Here is a 21,585-nt window from a genome sequence, read left to right as displayed (position 1 = left end):
TAAATCCTAGTTGTGTCCTGTGCTGTTTATGTGACCCTGGACAAGTTACTGACTCTCAACCTGTTTTCTCATGATTTAAATAGAGATAATAACACGTATATCACTGGATTGATGTGAGAAGTAAATGAGATAATGATTGGAAAATGCTTAGCTTTATTTTACAGCATTATGCAATACTGTTACTGTTGCAGTAAACTGTGTAGAAAGGAGTAATAAGAATCCTGTGCTGAAATAGTTTCTGAAGGTGGAAGCACGGCAAGAAGTGGGAAGTCGTCAGTGGAAAGCATGGCATTTTAATAGCAAGAACAAATTTCTAATAAATATCACCTTATGCATTAGAGAGGAAAGGAAGAACCGGAAGAGTAAAGAGCATCAGCAGTTTCGCATACTACATAGTACGCTGGTGGTCAGTATCATGCACATGTTGGTCACCCTTACGTTATTTCTCATTTTGCAACTCTTCTCAGTTGCTCTTAGGAGTCATGGCCCACTGCTGCCTCTACTTGATATGTGGCCTTGGTTACCACATATATTGGAATGTGAATAAACATATTATTGTCCAAAAGACAAATTATTTGATAAATAGTTCTCTTAATTTTTATGTATTGCAAATGTATTAACTAGGAAATTTCCATAACAGGTCAACTTTCCAAAATTTGGATCAGAAAATATTGCCTCCGTGTAGCTCTTGTTCCCCCCTTCCAGGATAATCCTTTGTAAAATTTAGATATAGATCTGTTCACCACCTCTGTCATGTAACCAAATCTCCATTTCCTGTTATCCCTTTCCTCTGTCTTCCACAAGATGAGTGCCCCCACTTTGTCTTCTTGCTGCCCTGTTCTGTTACAAAACTCTACTCAGATCAATCCTCTCCTATAGTGCAGTGAGCTTAAAGTTTTAATTTTTTTCCCCTTCCTCCATATCCAGTCCCTCCTGATTTCGATAGAGTTTGGGTGAGAGCAACTTGATTTTAAATCATTTACATTATTGTTGACTATATTCCCCACATTGTATGTTTCATACCGGTGACTCATTTATTTTGTAACTAGAAGTTTGTACCTCTTAATCTCCCTCATCTATTTCTCTCACCCCTCCACCCACCTCCCCTCTGACAACCACCTGTTTGTTTTCTGTACCTGTGACTCTGTTGCTATGACTTTGTTCATTTGTTTTGTCTTTTAGATTCCCACATGTAGGTGAAATCATACAGTGTTTGTCTTTCTCTCTTACTTATTTCACTTAGTATAATACCCTCTAGGTCTGTACATGTCGCAAATGACAAGATTTCATTCTTCTTTGTGGCTGAGTTATATTCGATTATACGTGTGTCAGTCACGTCTTTGTAGGTTGCTTCCATATCTTGGCTATTGTAAATAATGGTGCAATGAACATAGAAGTGCATATCTCTTTTCAAATTAGTGTTTTCGTTTTCTTTGGATAAATACCCAGGAGTGGAATAGCTGGAGCATATGGTAGTTCTATTTTTAATTTTTTGAGGAACTTCCACACTGTTTTCCACAATACTGCATGAGGGTTCCCTTTTCTCCACATCAGTGCTCTGCTTTTAAAGTGAGCACCCAGGGCTTCCTGGGGGCGCATTGGTTAAGGATCCGCCTGCCAATGCAGGGGACACAGGTTTGAGCCCTGGTCCAGGAAGATCCCACATACCACGGAGCAGCTAAGCCCTTGCACCACAACTACTGAGCCTGTGCTCTAGAGCCCGTGAGCCACAACTACTGAGCCTGTGTGCCACAACTACTGAAGCCTGTGCTCCGCAACAAGAGGAGCTACTGCGATGAGAAGCCTGCGCACCTCAACAAAGAGTAGACCCTGCTCGCCACAACTAGAGAAAGCCCACCTGCAACAATGAAGACCCAACACAACCAAAAATAAATTAAAAAAAAAATTAAAGTGAGCACCCAAGGTGACATTTATACTCCCAAGAAGTTTGAGAACCTCTGTGGTTGTGACTGGGTCCTGATTTTAATATTTCCTTTTCTCTCCCCCCAAACTTTGTGGGGTTCATTTTTTTCTGTGAGTTTTCCAGAAGCAAAGGTAATAATCCCAACTACCTGTCATTTAAAGTAGAAGTGGCTGCTGCTTATTATTATTGTTATTATTTTAAGTAAAAAAACATTTGTTACAGCTAGAATGCTATGTATATCAAGCAGACGTGGACTTCAGTCTTAGCCTTTTTAGGGTCTTGTCAAGAGTATTGAGTTGTCCCCTGGAAGACAACTTGTTCCCTAAGAAAGGGAACTCAGAGGCTTGGTTTTCATGGTAAAATGACATACAGATTTTTAGAGACATTCATATTCTCTTGTTCAGTTTTATAGTTTTTACAAAAATGAAAGGCTGTATCAGAAATGGCCTTTGGTCGCTTACAGGTTGGTCAGTAGCTTGTGATAAAGTTCCTCTTCCAATTACTAGGAAGCAGGAGGCAGCAATGAAAGTTAAGTAACATTTTCACAGTTGGTTGTAGAGAAATTCTGGAATTGATTACCTAAATTGCCACATTGATTAGTTTACAGGTGGACAGTGGAGAAAACAAATTATGAAATTTAAAGTATAGTTCAGGGAGCACACGTGGTCAAGGGAAGTATACATTCTTGTTCTTTGTCTTTTGCTAAGACAACTACCTGATACTGATTTGGGCTGTTTTCCTCATTACATAGACCAACACATGAGGGTGAACAATAGAATGGTTGTGCCTTTCCAGGCCTTCAGAATGGCAGATACCAAGTTTGTGTGAGTGTGTGCATGCATACATGCCTTCCCTAGCACAAAATATTTGGAATATGTATGACTGTAAGTATGAATGACTAATAGTCTGTATTTTCATTTTCAAAGAGATTATTCAAACAATAATGAGGGCCTCCCTGGTGGCGCAGTGGTTGAGAGTCCGCCTGCCGATGCAGGGGATACGGGTTCGTGCCCCGGTCTGGGAGGATCCCATATGCCGTGGAGCGGCTGGGCCCGTGAGCCATGGCCGTTGAGCCTGCGCATCCGGAGCCTGTGCTCCGCAACGGGAGAGGCCACAACAGTGAGAGGCCCGCATACCGCAAAAAGAAAAAAAAAAAAAAAAAAAAAAAAAAACAATAATGAATTTCCAATTGGTAGAATTTGGTAGGGTGTAAGACAAATTTGGGAGTCAGAGAACGTCCCCGATGAGCCTGCAGTGAGTAGTGAGTGCCAGATTATTCTGCCAAGGGGTAAGGTTGGCCTTGCTTTATTTATCCCAGTCCTCCCTTCTTTTCCAACTCTTTGTGCCTCTGTCTATAAGACTTTTTCCCCCATACCTGTATATTCCTTTTTCTTCCATTCATTAATTCATTGTGAGTATAATGGGAATTGGACCTTGGGGACACAACTTTTGACCCTTGAATTCAGGTTCTTTCTTCACAGTACCAAAACTTTCTTCACAGTACCAGATTCTTGTAAACTATAAAGAGTTGACTGTAGGAAATTAAATATGTATTTGATATGCTGTATGTTTGAAGCTGACTCGTTTGTAATGGAATTCTATCATTTAAAAAAAACCCCAAACTTGTAGAGATTGCTAAGTAACCCAACAATGGGTTTTATAATGAACCATTGTGGAATTTCTGTATGTATGTGAAAGAAACAATTGTCTTCTTGGAACAGAGAGAAACTGCACTGAGACTCAAGGGCTGAGCAGCGTATTTGCTTCAGGTTCAGAGTTGTGGTAATCACAGTCCTTTAGTTCATGGCATTTGCCTATGAACAAATGTGAAGTCTCTTTTATTTTTATTTCCTCAATCTCTGGTTTCTAATCCCATCTCCCCGCCTCCCATGGGCACCCATGAATGTTCTTAAATACATGTGTATGTGTTTTTATAAAATATGCAGTATTATTTAGTGTGTGTATTTTTATTTGCTTAAATTGTATTATGCTATAGATCATATTGTTTCTCCTTTTGTGTTCACTACTATTTAAAAAAATCTCTTCATGTTTCTGTATATATATCTATCTCCCTCTCTGCTTCTGATTGCTGCATAGTGTGTCAGGGAATTTACTTACCACTCATCCAATCCTTTAGTGATGCCTCCAGCTACTCTTACAAATAATGCTCCAGAGAATATATCACACATGTTTCCTTATGGAACTGTGTGTGAATTCCTCCCAAATGTATACCCAGGAGCTGTATAGTTGGACCATAGAAATGCCATTACCTATGAAAAGTTAGCACACCATTGCTCTGTGGAGTGGTTTACCAGTAATGCTTTTCTGTTTCTCTTTTCCATGTTGTTGCTGACAACTTTGTGTCTAAAGTCTTATATTTTATCCATTTTACACTATCACATTGGATAAAATTAGAAAATTGATTGACTTATTACATGGAAGGGCCAAATTTTTATTATGGCAGCTAGAGTTTTAATTTAGGGGATATTGAGGGAAGTGTGAAATTCCTGTTGAAGTTCACAGAGTTGCATGGTAATGTCCAGGTTTTGCAAGGAGAAGCACACTGTTGTCCTGTTGGGCACGGATGTTATCTTGTTGACCTGTCCAGAAACCTGATCTTGTTAGGGTCCCGGAATCAATCGTAGTTAAGTAGTTTGACTTGTGTTAACTACCTTCACTAGTGACCAAAGTTAGAGTGCCAATAGACAAACTCATGATGAAAAAATAAAATTATCAAGCCCCCTGGACATTTCTGTTGGCCAGTTTTTCTCTGTAGGAAATAAAGTATAGTTAGAAGAGTTAGTGAGTTTTATATCAGGGCAAGAGGAAATATTCTATGATTCAGATGTTTGATAGTGTCAAGCTTTCAGAGCCTGATGGCATTTATCTTTTTTCTAAGTCAAATTTTTTTTTTTTTTTTTTGCTTTACGCGGGCCTCTCACTGTTGTGGCCTCTCCCGTTGCGGAGCACAGGCTCCGGACGCGCAGGCTCAGCGGCCATGGCTCACGGGCCTAGCCGCTCCACGGCATGTGGGATCTTCCCGGACCGGGGCACGAACCTGTGTCCCCTGAATCGGCAGGCGAACTCTCAACCACTGCGCCACCAGGGAAGCCCTAAGTCAAATTTTTTAACAGTCTTAGAACTGCAAGATTTGTTGTAGCAGTGTAAATTAAGTGGTGATTATCTATCCATGTCTTCTGTTTGAGTTTTTCTATTCTTTTTTTTTTGTAAAGGGGCTTTCTTTTATAGTATGCATAAATTATTACACTTATAACTAAGCTACTTGGATTAACAACTATTTGAAAGGGGATTAGTTGCACTGTTAGATTGAGACAATAAGCATTGTAAATAGTTGTATGGGAATTTTGCTATTTAGTTTTTAGAAGTAATTTTGTGGGACCTGTAGACTAGATGTGACCATGGTTTTAAATGTATTTCAAAGCATACACATTTTAAATTAAATTTAGAATTAAACAGTATTCTGCAGATTTCTCCCCTCATTAGGCCTTTATATTTCTAATGGGAACTCAGCTTCAATTTTTTTAGATAAAAGAAGCTAGTAGGAAGATTGTTTCATTTATAGGTATTTTTTGGTAGCATATCTTTTCAGGGAAATATTCATTTTATTTAGCAGATCTTGGTATCTTTCTCATCATTTTTTTTTTTTACTTCACTTTCGTGATTTCCTTTGGATTATTTGGGTCTTAAAGTAATTAAACACATTACCAGATAATGAGGATTTTAATTAGCACCAAAAACTCCTTGAAAGATCAAAAAAAATTTTTTCTAACTTCTACAGATTATAATACATATGGAATTAATTTGAATTTAACTGGTACTGAGCTTTGTTAGTAGAAATCCAGATTGGGGCTTAAGTTTCATACTTCAGTTTTTATTTTTCAAAAGCTCTGAGATCATATGATCTTTTTCTCATGTTTAAATTAGAAAATATAGATAACAATTTGGTTTTTTATCTGAACTGAGCAGTGAAGTATCTTGTATTAGAATTTTGATTTTTGGAATTATATTGGAAAAATATTTTTTTTTTAGTTATCAGCTAGCTGAACATTTTTTATTGCTAACCCCAAATAAAAGCTCAAAGCATATTTTCCTTTTCTTTATTTTCTAGTGAAAACTATCATGATTAGAAATAGTAATGATAGGAACTATGCATTTATATCGGGATGCTTGCAACATGTAATAGTGCTTAGAAAAATATTGATGTGATGAAGAAGAGGTTCCTTTAAATCACTAGTAGAGGAATAGTAATCTGACTTAATCTATGTTTGTACAGAGACTTAAAAATGAAAATTACCCATTTTAAGAATAAAGAAAGGAACTCTATGGTTTTGATAAAGATAATGTTAAATCTAAAATTTCAGTTAAAAATTGTGCAAAAATCAGCACTGGGAAATGCAGAATACTGAGTATGTATAGCATGGGAGAATACTGCCACCTTGTGTACGTGTGGTGCTATTTTAATGTCTCCTTTTTCTTTTGTTATGCTAGCTAATACAATGTGCTTTTTCACTATTTGATACTGTGATCAGATGTGTAAATGTGTAAAAGATGGACTTGTGTGTGTGTGTGTGTAGTAAAATCAATTCAGCTTTCCTTGTTTCTTGGCGGGGGGGGGAGTCTTATATCTTGAAGACATTAAATTTGTAGTTAGCTCTAAGAATTGGAAAGTGGGAGAGATCAGTCTGGTTAGTTGATTTCTATGGTTAGTTGAGAATTGAATTCTTATATTTGAATCTTATGGAAAGTTGGTGATTCTTTGATCATTCTTCATTTCGGTGCTTGTAGGGCTTTGGAATCATTATGCTGAATGGCAAAATTCATTATCCTATAGATAAAGGGAGTACAAGGCATTGGGTATCCTAATACAACCAGATTCCTTGATTCTTAAATGTTTTCCTTTAGGTCAAGTGCAGAAGAATGACTATGATAATAACATGTAATAGTGCTTAGAAAAATATTAATGTGATGAAGAAGAGGTTCCTTTAAATCATTTTAACTACCTGAGAGCATGACTTAGTGGGTTTCGAATATTACCTCTGAAGAGAAAGAATGACAAGACTAACTTAGCTCTGTAATCATGAGTACTTCTCTGGGCACACATTTCTTCATCTGAAAAATGAGCAGTTGTACTGGATGGTTTCTAAGGACCTTTTTAGTTTTAGAATTCTATGACAGTGTAAAGTTTTACTCTAATTTTTAAAATGTTAATGCTATAAAATGCCCTTCAGTGTACTCATTACATTCTTGTGTATAAGAACTTATTTTAAAGTTTAATGTAATCAATCACATAGTAAAGTTTAACTGTCATAGAAAATATTAGTAATTTGAAGGGATACATGTATATAAAAGTTTAAAACCAGAAGCCTAGGAAATTTGCCTACCTTTTGTTTAATGTGTGGGGTACTTTGAAAATAACAGAAGATTGGTTTGGAGGTAATCTAGATTTTAATTTCATACTACTTAAACAACATAACATTGTTTTTTTGAGGCACAAATGCATTACAAATGCCTGTATTTCAACTTCTGGGAAGCCTCCAAAACTTGGTATAAATATGGTAAGGCCTATATCATAGGCAGAATTTTCTGACTGAGATGAAAAGAAAGAAAAAGGTACCTTAGCCTACAGTTAAAAACTTGGAGGTTCTTTAAGATATTACCCAACTGAAAATTTAAGTTCCAGAGTCTTGAGTATGTAAATCTCTTCATTTTTCAGTGTACAGCAGGAGATATTTCCTGCTTATTACCTTGATTCATTTTTCTCATGAAGTGTTAAGAGTGAACACATGTAATCACGTTTACTTTGAGGCCATCTGGGAATAATTTTTTAAAATTCTAAGAATAATTTTAAGGAAAATGATTCTCATTGTTAAGCTATGTAAACCTGCCAAATTCGACATCTGTACTGAAATAATTTCCCATGCTTAGTGATTGTAATACCAAGGCAAAATGACTATATTGGTATTTTTGCATTTATTTTGTATAATATGAAACTTCTCTTTTATAGAGTACAGACTTCATGACAAATGTTTAAATTCACTAATAAAATTCATTGCATATACAAAAATGTATGCACATATTATAAAATACTAAGTAAAGATGTTAACTTAAATGTACATATTCTCACGTAAATTATTATGGAAACATAATAAAAATAAAATTGTAAGTAAATTATATTCATAAAAGTGCAGAGAATATAATCATGAAAAAAGCAAAGTGGACAATAACCTAATCTGTTTTTACAAAGTATAAACTTAAGAAAACAAGTGCAGGCCTCTATAAAAACCCAAAAGGATGGGGTTTGGAGAACTTCCAGGTCAGTGAACACTTGGAGATTTGGTCAGAGTTTTGGGCCTGGAGAGGGCATGGATGCTCTGTGCCCCTCCCCCATGCCTTGCCTTATGCATCTCTACCATTGGATGTTCATCTGTATCTTTTATCATAACTTGTAATAAACTGCTAAACGAAAAAGAGGACAGCAATAATAACAACAACAGAGAAATATTCTGCGTGATAAAAAGCCATCTCTTGGCTGGCAATGACCCAAATATTCTACCCCTGGGAAGCCTGTTTTGCATTTGCAGCAAGGGGGCATTGAGGTAACAATACTATACAGGCCAGGGGCGGGGGGGGAAGTTTAGGAGTTGAGGAAAGAAGATTAAAGAGCATGAGGAGATCTCAGAGACCAGTGGAATAAAGGTCTTTTGCATATGAAGATCAGGTGACAAGTTAACTGGCTACCAGCCTCCAAAGCAATATGCTCTTTCATGCCGTGTGGCTCACAGGGTCTTGGTGCTCCGGCCGGGTGTCAGGGCTGAGCCTTGGTGGTGGGAGAGCCAAGTTCAGGACAGTGGTCCACCAGAGACCTCCTGGCCCCCTGTAATATCAAACAGTGAAAGCTCTCCCAGAGATCTCCATCTCAACACTAAGACCTAGCTCCACTCAAAGACCAGCAAGCTACAGTGCTGGACACCCTATGCCAAAAAACTAGCAAGACAGGAGCACAACCCTACCCATTAGCAGAAAGGCTGCCTAAAATCATAATAAGTTTAGAGACACCCCAAACACACCATCGGATGTGGTGCTGCCCACCAGAAGGACAAGATCCAGCCTCATCCACCAGAACACAGGCACCAGTCCCCTCCACCAGGAAGCCTACACAACCCACTGGACCAACCTTACCCACTGGGGGCAGACACCAAAAACAACGGGAACTATGAACCTGCAGCCTGGGAAAAGGAGACCCCAAACACAGTAAGTTAAGCAAAATGAGAAGACAGAGAAATACACAGCAGATGAAGGAGCAAGCCCACCAGACCAAACAAATGAAGAGGAAATAGGCAGTCTACATGAAAAAGAATTCAGAGAAATGATAGTAAAGATGATCCAAAATCTTGGAAATAGAATGGAGAAAATACAAAAAACATTTAACAAGGACCTCGAAGAACTAAAGAGCAAACAAACAATGATGAACAATACAATAAATGAAATTAAAAATTCTCTAGAAGGAATCAATAGCAGAATAACTGAGGCAGAAGAAGGGAGAAGTGACCTGGAAGGTAAAATAGTGGAAATAACTACCACAGAGCAGAATTAAGAAAAAAGAATGAAAAGAATTGAGGACAGTCTCAGCGACCTCTGGGACAACATTAAATGATTCAACATTCAAATTATAGAGGTCCCAGAAGAAGAAGAGAAAAAAAAAGGGACTGAGAAAATATGTGAAAATATTATAGTTGAAAACTTCCCTAATATGGTAAAGGAAATAGTCAAGTCCAGGAAGTGCAGAGTCCCATACAGGATAAATCCAAGGAGAAACATGCCAAGACACATATTAATCAAACTATCAAAAATTAAACACAAAGGAAAAATATTAAAAGCAGCAAGGGAAAAGCAACAAATAGCACACAAGGGAATCCCCAAGGTTAACAGCTGATCTTTCAGGAGAAACTCTGCAAGCCAGAAGGGAGTGGCAGGACATATTTAAAGTGATGAAAGGGAAAAACCTACAACCAAGATTACTCTGCCCAGCAAGGATCTCATTCAGATTCAATGGAGAAATTAAAACCTTTACAGACAAGCAAAAGCTAAGAGAATTCAGCACCACCAAACCAGCTTTACAACAAATGCTAAAGGAACTTCTCTAGGCAGGAAACACAAGAGAAGGAAAAGACCTTCAATAACAAACTCAAAACAATTAAGAAAATGGTAATAGGAACATACATATGGATAATTACCTTAAATGTAAATGGATTAAACGCTCCAACCAAAAGACATAGCCTGGTTGAATGGATACAAAATATATGCTGTCTACAAGAGACCCACTTAAGACCTAGGGACACATACAGACTGAAAGTAACGGGATGGAAAATGATATTCCATGCAAATGGAAATCAAAAGAAAGCTGGAGTAGCAATTCTCATATCAGACAAAATAGACTTTAAAATAAAGACTATTACAAGAGACAAAGAAGGACACTACATAATGATGAAGGGATCAATCCAAGAAGAAGATATAACAATTGTAAATATGCACCCAACATAGGAGCACCTCAATACATAAGGCAAATACTAACAGCCATAAAACGGGAAATCGACAGTAACACAATCATAGTAGGGGATTTTAACACTCCACTTTCACCAATGGACTGATCATCCAAAATGAAAATAAGGAAACACAAGCTTTAAATGTCACATTAAACAAGATGGACTTAATTGATACTTACAGGACATTGCATCCAAAAACAACAGAATACACTTTCTTCTCGAATGCTCATGGAACATTCTCCAGGATCATATCTTGGATCACAAATCAAGCCTTGGTAAATTTAAGAAAATTGAAATCATATCAAGTATCTTTTCTGACCACAATGTTATGAGACTAGATATCAATTACAGGAAAAAATCTGTAAAGAATACAAACAAATGGAGGCTAAACAGTACACTACTAAATAACCAAGAGATCACTGAAGAAATCAAAAAATACCTAGTAACAAATGACAATGAAAACACGATGACCCAAAATCTATGGGATGCAGCAAACGCAGTTCTAAGAGGAAAGTTTACAGCAGTACAATCCTGCCTCAAGAAACAGGAAACATCTAAAATAAACAACCTAACCTTACACCTAAAGCAATTAGAGAAAGAAGAACAAAAAACCCCCAAAGTTAGAAGAAGTAAAGAAATCATAAAGATCAGAGCAGAAACAAATGAAAAAGAGATGAAGGCAATGATAGCAAAGATCAATAAAACTAAAAGCTGGTTCTTTGAGAAGATAAACAAAAGTGATAAACCATTAGCCAGACTCATCAGGAAAAAAAGGGAGAAGACTCAAATCAATAGAATTAGAAATGGAAAAGGAGAATTAACAACAGACACTGCAGAAATAGAAAGGATCATGAGAGATTACTACAAGCAACTATATGCCAATAAAATGGAGAACATGGGAGAAATGGACAGTACTTTAGAAAAGCACAACCTTCCGAGACTGAAACAGGAAAAAATAGAAAATATAAACAGACCAATTAGAAGCACTGAAGTTGATACTGTGATTAAAAATCTTCCGAAAAACGAAGCCTCAGGACCAGGTGGCTTCACAGGTGAATTCTATCAAATATTTAAAGAAGAGTTAACACCTATCCTTCTCAAACTCTTCCAAAATATAGCAGAGGGAGGAACACTCCGAAACTCATTCTACGAGGTCACCATCAACCTGATGCCAAAATCAGACAAAGATGTCACAAAAAAAGAAAACTACAGGCCACTATCACTGATGAACATAGAGGCGAAAATCCTTAACAAAATACTAGCAAACAGAGTCCAACAGCATTTTAAAAGGATCACATCATGATCAAGTGGGGTTTACCCCAGGAATGCAGGGATTCTTCAATATATGCAAATCAAACAATGTGATATACCATATTAACAAATTAAAGGAGAAAAACCATATGATCATCTCAATAGATGCAGAAAAAGCTTTTGACAAAATTCAACACCCATTTATGATAAAGACCCTCCAGAAAGTAGGCAGAGAGGGAACTTACCTCAACATAATAAAGGCCATATATGACAAACCCACAGCCAACGTCTTTCTCAGTGGTGAAAAACTGAAATCATTTCCAATAAGATCAGGAACAAGACAGAGTTGCCCACTCTCACCACTATTATTCAACATAGTTTTGGAAGTTTTAGCCACAGCAATCAGAGAAGAAAAAGAAATAAAATGAATACAAATTGGAAAAGAAGAAGTAAAGTTGTCACTGTTTGCAGATGACATGATACTATACATAGAGAATCCCAAATATGCTACCAGAAAACTACTAGAGCTGATCATGAACTTGGTAAAGTAGCAGGATACAAAATTAATGCACAGAAATCTCTGGCATTCCTATACACTAATGAAAAATCTGAGAGAGAAATTAAGGAAACATTCCCATTTACCATTACAACAAAAAATAAAATATCTAGGAATAAACCTAACTAAGGAGACAAAAGACCTGTATGCAGAAAACTATAAGACACGGATGAAAGAAATTAATGACGATACAAACAGATGGAGAGATATACCATGTTCTTGTATTGGAAGAATCAACATTGTGAAAATGACTGTACTACCCAAAGCAATCTACAGATTCAGTGCAATCCCTATCAAACTACCAGTGGCATTTTTCACAGAACTAGAACAAAAACTTTCACAGTTTGTATGTAAACACAAAAGACCCCGAGAAAGAAACATGGAGCTGGAGGAATCAGGCTCCCTGACTTCAGACTATACTACAAAGCTACAGTAATTAAGACAGTATGCTACTGGCACAAAAACAGAAATATAGATCAGTGGAACAGGAGAGAAAGCCCAGAGATAAACCCACGCACATATGGTCACCTTATCTTCCATAAAGGAGGCAAGAGTATACAATGGGCACAGTGTATATTTTTTTTTGTTTTTTTAATTAATTGATTGATTTATGGCTGTGTTGGGTCTTTGTTGCTGTGTGTGGGCTTTTTCTAGTTGTGGCGAGCGAGGGCTACTCTTTGTTGTGGTGCACGGGCTTCTCATTGTGGTGGCTTCTCTTTGTTGTGGAGCACGGGCTCGAGATGTGCGGGCTCAGTAGTTGTGGCTTGCAGGCTCTAGAGTGTGGGATCAGTAGTTGTGGCACAGGGCTTAGTTGCTCCGTGGCATGTGGGATCTTCCCGGACCAGGGCCCGAACCTGTATCCCCTGCATTGGCAGGCGGATTCTTAACCATTGCGCCTCTAGTATACAATGGAGAAAAGACAGACTCTTCAATAAGTGGTGTTGGGGAAACTGGACAGCTGCATGTAAAAGAATGAAGTTAGAACACTGCCTAACACCATACACAAAAATAAACTCAAAATGTATTAAAGACCTAAATGTAAGGCCAGAGACTATAAAACTCTTAGAGGAAAACATAGGCAGAACACCCTATGACATAAATCACAGCAAGATCCTTTTTGAGCCACCTCCTAGAGAAATGGAAATAAAAACAAAAATAAACAAATTGGACTTAATGAAGCTTAAAAGCTTTTGCACAGCAAAGGAAACCATAAACAAGACCAAAAGAAAACCCTTAGAATGGGAGAAAATATTTGCAAATGAAGCAACTGACAAAGGATTAATATCCAAAATATACAAGCAGCTCATGCAGCTCAATATCAAAAAAACAAACAACCCAATACAAAAGTGGGCAGAAGACCTAAATAGACATTTTTCCAAAGAAGGTATACAGATTGCCAACAAGCACATGAAAGGATGCTCAACATCACTAATCATTAGAGAAATGCAAATCAAAAGTACAATGATGTATCACCTCATACCAGTCAGAATGGCCATCATCAAAAAATCTACAAACAGTGAATGCTGGAGAGGGTGTGGAGAAAAGGGAACCCTCTTGCAGTATTGGTGGGAGTGTAAATTGATACAGTCACTATGGAAAACAGTATTGAATTTCCTTTAAAAACTAAAAATAGAACTACCATACGACCCAGCAATCCCACTACTGGGCGTATACCTTGAGAAAACCATAATTCAAAAAGAGTCATGTACCACAATGTTCATTGCAGCTCCATTTACAATAGCCAGGACATGGAAGCAACCTAAGTGTCCATCTACTGATGAATGGATAAAGAAGACGTGGCACATATATACAATGGAATATTACTCAGCTATAAAAAGAAAGGAAATTGAGTTATTTGTAGTGAGGTGGATGGACCTAGAGTCTGTCATACAGAGTGAAGTAAGTCAGAAAGAGAAAAACATACCATATGCTAACACATATATATGGAATCTAAAAAAAAAAAAAGGTTCTGATGAACCTTGGGGCAGGCCAGGAATAAAGACACAGATGTAGAGAATGGACTTGAGGACACAGAGAGGGAAGGGTAAGCTGGGACAAAGTGAGAGAGTGGCATGGACATATATACACTGCCAAATGTAAAATAGATAGCTAGTGGGAAGCAGCTGCATAGCAAAGGGAGATCAGCTTGGTGCTTTGTGTCCAGCTAAAGGGGTGGGATAGGGAGTAGGGAGTAGGGAGACACAAGAGGGAGGAGATATGGGGATATATGTATACATATAGCTGATTCACTTTGTTATACAGCAGCAAGTAACAGCATTGTAATGCAATTATACTCCAATAAAGATGTGAAAAATAAAATAAAACAAGTGGATTGTCAACATGTCATTAGTCATGAGATTTTTCTGTAGAGATTTTTTCCAAAAGCTCTCTTTCAAAACCTCCCTCTACAGTGAGGTAGAATTGTGAAATAAGAAAATATTGATTGATAGTTAACAGGCTCATCTACAAATCTAATCTCTGGATTTGTTACTCTTTAAGGTGTTTTTGAGGGCTTCCCTGGTGGCTCAGTTGTTAAGAATCTGCCTGCCAATGCAGGGGATACAAGTTCAATCCCTGGTCCGGGAAGATCCTATATGCGGCAGAGCAACTAAGCCCGTGTGCCACAGCTACTCAGCTTGTGCGTCACAAGTACTGAAGCCTGCACACCCTAGAGACCGTGCTGCACAACAAGAGAAGCCAACGCAATGAGAAGCCCGTGCACTGCAACGAAGAGTAGCCCCCACTCACCACAACTAGAGGAAGCCTGCATGCAGCAACAAAGACCCAATGCGGCAATAAATAAATAGATAGATAGATAGATTGATCAAGTTGTATTTGAACAGTATGTTTTTGTATAGGAAATATAGTTTTTTTTGTTAGCAAACTAATTTTAAAGAGAGCATTCCTAGTTTCTTTTTAATTTTATGTATAGATGGGTATTTCATTATATAATTAATGACTGTATTTGGTTCATTTGTATCATGTTAGTGTTCTACTTGTTTGAAAAGCCCTTGAACTGGAAGAAGAATTATGGTTGTAATAAAAAATTTGCTTGCTTGTCAGTAGTCATTTTCTTCCTTGAGAATTTGGAGAATTAGAACACCTTATTTTTTTATTTTTTTATTTTTTCAGTTGTTTCTTTGGCTGTGTTGGGTGTTCATTGCTGCACGTGGGCTTTCTCTGGTTGAGGTGAGCAGGGGCTACTCTTCATTGTGGTGCACGGGCTTCTTACTGCGGTGGCTTCTCTTGTTGCCGAGCTCTGGCTCTAGGCACGCAGGCCTCAGTAGTTGTGGCATGTGGGCTCAGTAGTTGTGCTCACAGGCTCTAGAGCACCAGCTCAGTAGTTTTGGCACACGGACTTAGTTGCTCCACGGCATGTGGGTTCTTTCCGGACCAGGGCTCCGACCTGTGTCCTCTGCATTGGCAGGCAGATTTTTAACCACTGTGCCACCAGGGAATCCCTAGAACACTTTTTAATAGTACGTCTTTGTTTATTTTGAAATTTCGTTAAAAAATTGAGGTAAAACTGACGTGTAACATTATACTAGTTTTAGGTGTACAGTTTAGTGATTCGATATTTATGTATATTGTGAATTTTTCACCATAATAAGTCTAGTTAACATTCATCACCACACATAGTTACAAAGTTCTTCCTTATGATGTATTTTCAAGTATTTTCATCATAAACTACAGTCATTGAATTTGCAGTAAGAAGATTCACCATCAGTTTATTTCAGTGGCCCCAGTATACTAGGGCACCATGCTAAAATATGTATTAAATGCTGACACAGTAGTTCGGTGTGGTTGCTTATTGTGTTCTGCATGGGTCCAAACCAATCTAATTCTTTTGTAATGTGTAAAATTGAATGAGTGAGTGATGGATTTTGATGAAAACGATTTTTAAAACTATGAAATACTAGCATTTTGGAAATTAAAGATAACATTGTTTTGGAACATTGAAAACTGGTATGGTCATTAACTGTTATGTTAATGTTAATATGTAGATCAAGGTAGATGTTGGCATTTACATGGAAGTTGAAGGATTTAGAATGTTTGTAAACCCAGTGTTCATATTTTTAATCTACTTTATTGAAAGTGCCTGCTACTGATAGTGTCAGTGCTAGTGAACTTACTTTGTAAATTGGTCTTTTTCATTCTAGCAGAAGATTAATAATTGCAATTTTTCTAATATATGAAAAAACTTGTTTCCTGTTAAGTGAATTTTATTTTAGTTGCAAAATATTTTAGTCCGTCATATAATATAAACTCAATAACGTGCAAAATGAAGCATATTTATACTCTAAGAATATTTTTCTCCTTCTTCCTTTTCCCTTTGAATGCGTTAAATTTAGTGGTTTTAGCCCTTTGTGAAGCAGGTGCTGCTCATCAGAGTGATTCTATATTTAGAAATATTAATATATAGACATTTTAGTATATATTCATTTTATTTAAAGCAACATCATAGTGGAATAAGGTCGGAATAAGTCTTCTGTTAAATGATTGTGAAAGGTAATAGTTAATGATGCAGTGTTCAGTTTTGAGATGTTTAGTATAGATCTCATTTATGTATATTTTTCTGCTTATTAGGCAAGAAGTTATGAAATGGAATGGATGGGGATATAATGATTCCAGGTTCTTCTTCAATAAGAAAGGACAAGTTGAGTTGACTGGGAAAAGGTAACTGGTTTTTTCTTTGTTTTATTCCTTTTATTTCTCTTTCTCTGGAAAATTTTAAACATAAATAACAAATATAATGTTGAATAATAGACATACATAAAAAATAGGATAATAGAATGACTCCCCCCTTGATTTAAAAGTTATTAACATTTTGCCATAATTGCTTTTCTTTTTCTGTTATGTATCAAATTCTGACATTGTCATGTCACTTCTAAATATTTATATATGTATCCCTTAAAAAAATAAGGACCTAATATAACCAATCATATAATACTATTATCATACTCCCCCAAATAACAGAAATTTTGTAATATCTGATTATTCACATTCACATTTCTCTGTCTAAAAAATATCATTCTGTAGGTAGTTTGAATCAGGATCCAAAACGGTTTGCAGTTACCCACCATGTAATCCACATAACATTGGCTTGTTCAAAGTAACTCTTTGTTTAAGACTGGAAATATAATTTTGGTTGGGTTATTATGGAAGGTGAACATTATGGAAGGTCCTTGTGAATGTAAATAGTATTTTTAAAATTAGTTTTCTGAGGTATATTAGGGAAGAAGTGATGAAGAAAGATCAGTCATTTGTGTGGTAACTTTCACATTCTGAAATATATTTGGTAATAATGTTGATAAGAATTCTAAAGAATATTTGTATTGTTACTGTTCCAGATGTAGACAGAATTGTAAAATGAGTTCTTAATTGATTTTAAGCAACACTGACTCTGCCGAAGCTGGTGTTTTGGGTTTGTCTATTGAATTTTGATATAACTTGGAAAGACAGTGAGTACAAATACAAAATATTTAAATGTGGCTCTAAAAATAAATTAAAAATTGAGACTAGGTAAAAAATTGGATTAGGTATATCATGAATCTGTTCTAGTATTGCACTTTGACTTCATATCTATTGGGCATTAATATACTTGTTTTTAAAACAAGTATATGGTATATCAGTATATTGAAATATCAGCAAGAAAAGTTTTCTTTGGAGAAATTCTTTTTCTTTACAACATAACCATTCCATTTTTGTTTTTAACTTAAACGTACTTCGTACCTGAAACAAAACCTCAGGAATGGTAATTAGTAACTAATTTTAATGAAGGTGTGAAGATATACACTTTACATTTGCTTTTTTTTGTGTGTGTGTGTGTGTGGTATGTGGGCCTCTCACTGTTGTGGCCTCTCCCGTTGCGGAGCACGGGCTCCGGACGCGCAGGCTCAGCGGCCATGGCTCACGGGCCCAGCCGCTCCGCGGCATGTGGGATCCTCACGGACCGGGGCATGAACCCATGTCCCCTGCAACGGCAGGCGGACTCTCAACCACTGTGCCACCAGGGAAGCCCCTACATTTGCTTTTTAATAGGAAAAATAATTATCTGCATTCTCATTCCCATTCTTTAGTGTGACTGGACAGCATGTTGGTGGAGGCTTAGTTGAGAAATTGTGTAATTCAGGTAGAAGGAATTTCTGGTTAAAATTAAATTTACCAGTGTTCTAAACATTGAGTGTTTTATGTTTTAAATAGAATAATGTCTAATACAGTAGAAACTTGTCATGTAGAGATTGGCTTTACAGAATCTTCAGGGGGAAAAAGTGAATCTTCTGAACTTAGAAAACCAACTTCCTCTCTTCTTAGATACTGTCTTCATTTCTCTCTTTCTCTCTCTCTGGACCTTGAAGTTATAGCATCTTTGTTTTATGTGAGGGGGCAAATAGGCACTTGTGCAGTATGCCATTGAAAGCATAAGATACTTACTGTCTTCTGTAGGGTACTGTAGGCTATGCATTGGTTTATGTTAGCAATGTATGTGTGTGAAGTGAATGATTAGTCATAGGAAGTGTCACAATTATTTATACCTTAGTGTATGAACCTTTATACCCATGGGTTTAGAATCTGGCTCTTATTTTGGGTGTTCTGGCACTTGGCTTGCCAATTTTCCCAGAGAGGATCAGATTGTAGGTGGCTGATACATGTGCGACACTCATAAGATACTAAAAAAAAATTAGAACCCCAGTGTGTTCACTTATGATTAGATTATTTCTTTTTCAGGATGTAGAACACTTGTTAATGCCCTTCCTGATATTAAGATATGTAGAAAACAAAATTTGTAATTTATATATTGTTTGGAGAGCATAAATTCAGAGCAAAGGGAATCCAGTGGTCTTGAGAGAGATTTTTATCCAGGTTGTAGTAGAATTCGGGAATTTTTCCATTGACTTTAGACTTTGGAAGATTACTGCTGCTGCCCCTACAACCAGAATGGATTTCTTAAAGGCCTCATTTCTTTGCACTGTTGACTCCTGAGTCCAAGTCCAGTGGAGGAGAGGGGAAGAGAACAAGGGTACATCTGACTGGCAGAGCCTGCAAGGGTAACCTTTGCTTCCTACTGAATTATCCATTATCCAGAGGGTAATTCTGCAAACACAGAAATGGAATTTAAATGTTCTAGGATTAAATATGTTATACATAAACTATTTAATAACTGAAACCAAATAACTAAATAATATTCAGTTCTCATTTTGGTGCTTCCAGAAGCACCATTATCTTGCCACAGACAGGATAATAAACCGGATTGAATTGGATCATAGCTTTCTCTATATCTAGTCTAGTTTCCTAGGGCTAATGATTGAATTAGTAGATTTCTCTGATTTTTTTTAAATCAGAAAACATTTAGAAACATTATTTAAGATAATAATAGCTATTACTTATTGAGTTCCTACTCAGTTATCTTAAAATAACCCTAAGTGGGTAGTGATACGTTCTTAGAAATAATTAGGAGATTGAGGATGAGAGAGGTTAGATAGCTTACTTGAGGTCAGCTGTGCAGTGGGAAATAGTGATTAAAAAACAAGTGTTTTAAGCTTCATTTTTGTGCTCGTTCTATTATACTATGCTAATGAGGTACCATACTCATCCACTGTATTGATTTTATTCTCTTTCCAGTCTCTGGAAGCACTTTACAGGAGGCTTCTACACTCTATACACCAGTACAGTAGAGTTAGTCATATTGTAAAAAGTTATCCTATGACAAAAGTTCCTATTGCTCCAGAGGAGCATGAAGGGCAGAAGCGTAAGAAGGTTGTGATGTTCCTAAAAGAGAAAATGGAATTTGTGATTAGAAAGGATGAGTACAAGAAAACAATATCAATTCACCGTGTTGTATTAATAATATTAGATTTTAAGGCCAGTTTTTGAAATTCTTTGTAAAGACTTTCTATTCCGGCATTGTAGTAGACTGAACAAATATAGACCCTTTGCCCTCTATAACCAGGTAGAAAACATGGATAAAATACTACAAGAAAGAAATAATAACAGAGCTGGAAAGAAAGAAAGGGAAATCCTTAGGTGCCAGAAACTAAGAGTGACTCTCAGTGAAAATTTATGGGGGTTCCCCTATTTTTGATCCACAGAACATTGAAAAGGTAGAAAATTTTTATGAGTAAATGTGGTTTGTTGTCTGTATATATTTTGGGGAGGGTAACTTTGGCATTTCAAACCCAACCATTAAATTAGAAGCAATTACAAGCTATTACAGATGTCAGGGAAAAATCATGTTTTTCCCTGAGCACAGTCTGTTTTCTGAACAGACTTGTAATTTGTCAGTTTATAAATCCCTAGGTTTATAATCTTGCGATTCTTATTCCTCCTAGATATAGATGAATTGAGTCCTCCTAGGTTTAAGCAGCAGAAGGCAGTACTTCAGAGCTAATGCTATATAGATTTCTATAAACAAAAAATTTTGAAAAGTGTCATTATTCGTTGACTTTAAAAGTGTTATACATTAATTGGTGCTTTCAAGGCACAAGTTAGTGATTAAGTAGAGAGAATTTGTTTGGGTTTGTTGTACTTTGTATTTTCAGTGGCATAATTTTTAAAGTTTTACCTCCTATAAAAAGCTATTAAATTGGTTAGCAATAGTGGAACTCACTGAGAATAGATGGTTGCGTCTACTAATATTTTGCTGCCTCTGTGCACTGCCCCAGAGTGAGAGTCACCTTGTCTTTAGTCACCTTAAATCCTGATGTGCACTTGCTTCTTGGATATTTATGTCCACAGAGTTTTCTTTCCATTATACAGTGATTTCACTGGTTTTGAAAGTTTGCTCTGGTTCTGTATCTTCTACAATATAGTCTACTTTGATCTTAAGGAAAGGTGGTAAATTGACCTCACCTTATATTTTACAACAAAAACCATTTCTTAAAGTTCTCAAACCAGTCTTCAGTCGTGGTAAAGATCTATTCAGTGGTCACCTTGTTTCAACAGTTGGTATGGGCATTTGGCTTTCTGGTAGAAGTTGCATGTTTCCTGCCCATATGTTCACCATACAAATTAAATGTCTTTGTAGCTTTGACTAAACGAGGTTGTAAGTTTCTTAAGAACAGGAGTCATACTGTAATACCAATTCTATGTGTCCTGCAATGCTTAGTACAGTCTCATGAGTGTTAAATAAATGCTTATTTATAGTTCTGGATGTAAATCCAAATTATTTTGCTGTAAGAATCAAGTCATTCCAAAGCTGTTTCTTATGTTAAATACCTCTAATTCCTTTAACTTTTCTTATGTTTCTTTTCCATTCATTTACTTTTTTGATTTCAGAGTTTTCTCCTTTA

At 36.7% G+C, this 21,585-nt stretch overlaps 1 protein-coding gene across 1 annotated transcript in view; it reads left to right on the top strand.

Annotated features, from left to right (window-relative positions):
- AGPS (alkylglycerone phosphate synthase) overlaps nucleotides 1-21,585 on the top strand; it is a 149,138-nt gene that overhangs the window by 19,605 nt on the left and 107,948 nt on the right. The window contains exon 2 of the mRNA XM_081243054.1: nucleotides 16,883-16,972. Coding sequence (XP_081099180.1) covers nucleotides 16,883-16,972 — 90 coding nt within the window. The remainder of the gene's footprint in view (nucleotides 1-16,882; nucleotides 16,973-21,585) is intronic.

This window comes from Mesoplodon bidens (genome assembly GCF_964165515.1).
Source record: "Mesoplodon bidens genome assembly, chromosome: 8".
Taxonomy (NCBI): domain Eukaryota; kingdom Metazoa; phylum Chordata; class Mammalia; order Artiodactyla; family Ziphiidae; genus Mesoplodon; species Mesoplodon bidens.
This window is presented reverse-complemented; position numbering and strand designations above follow the sequence as displayed.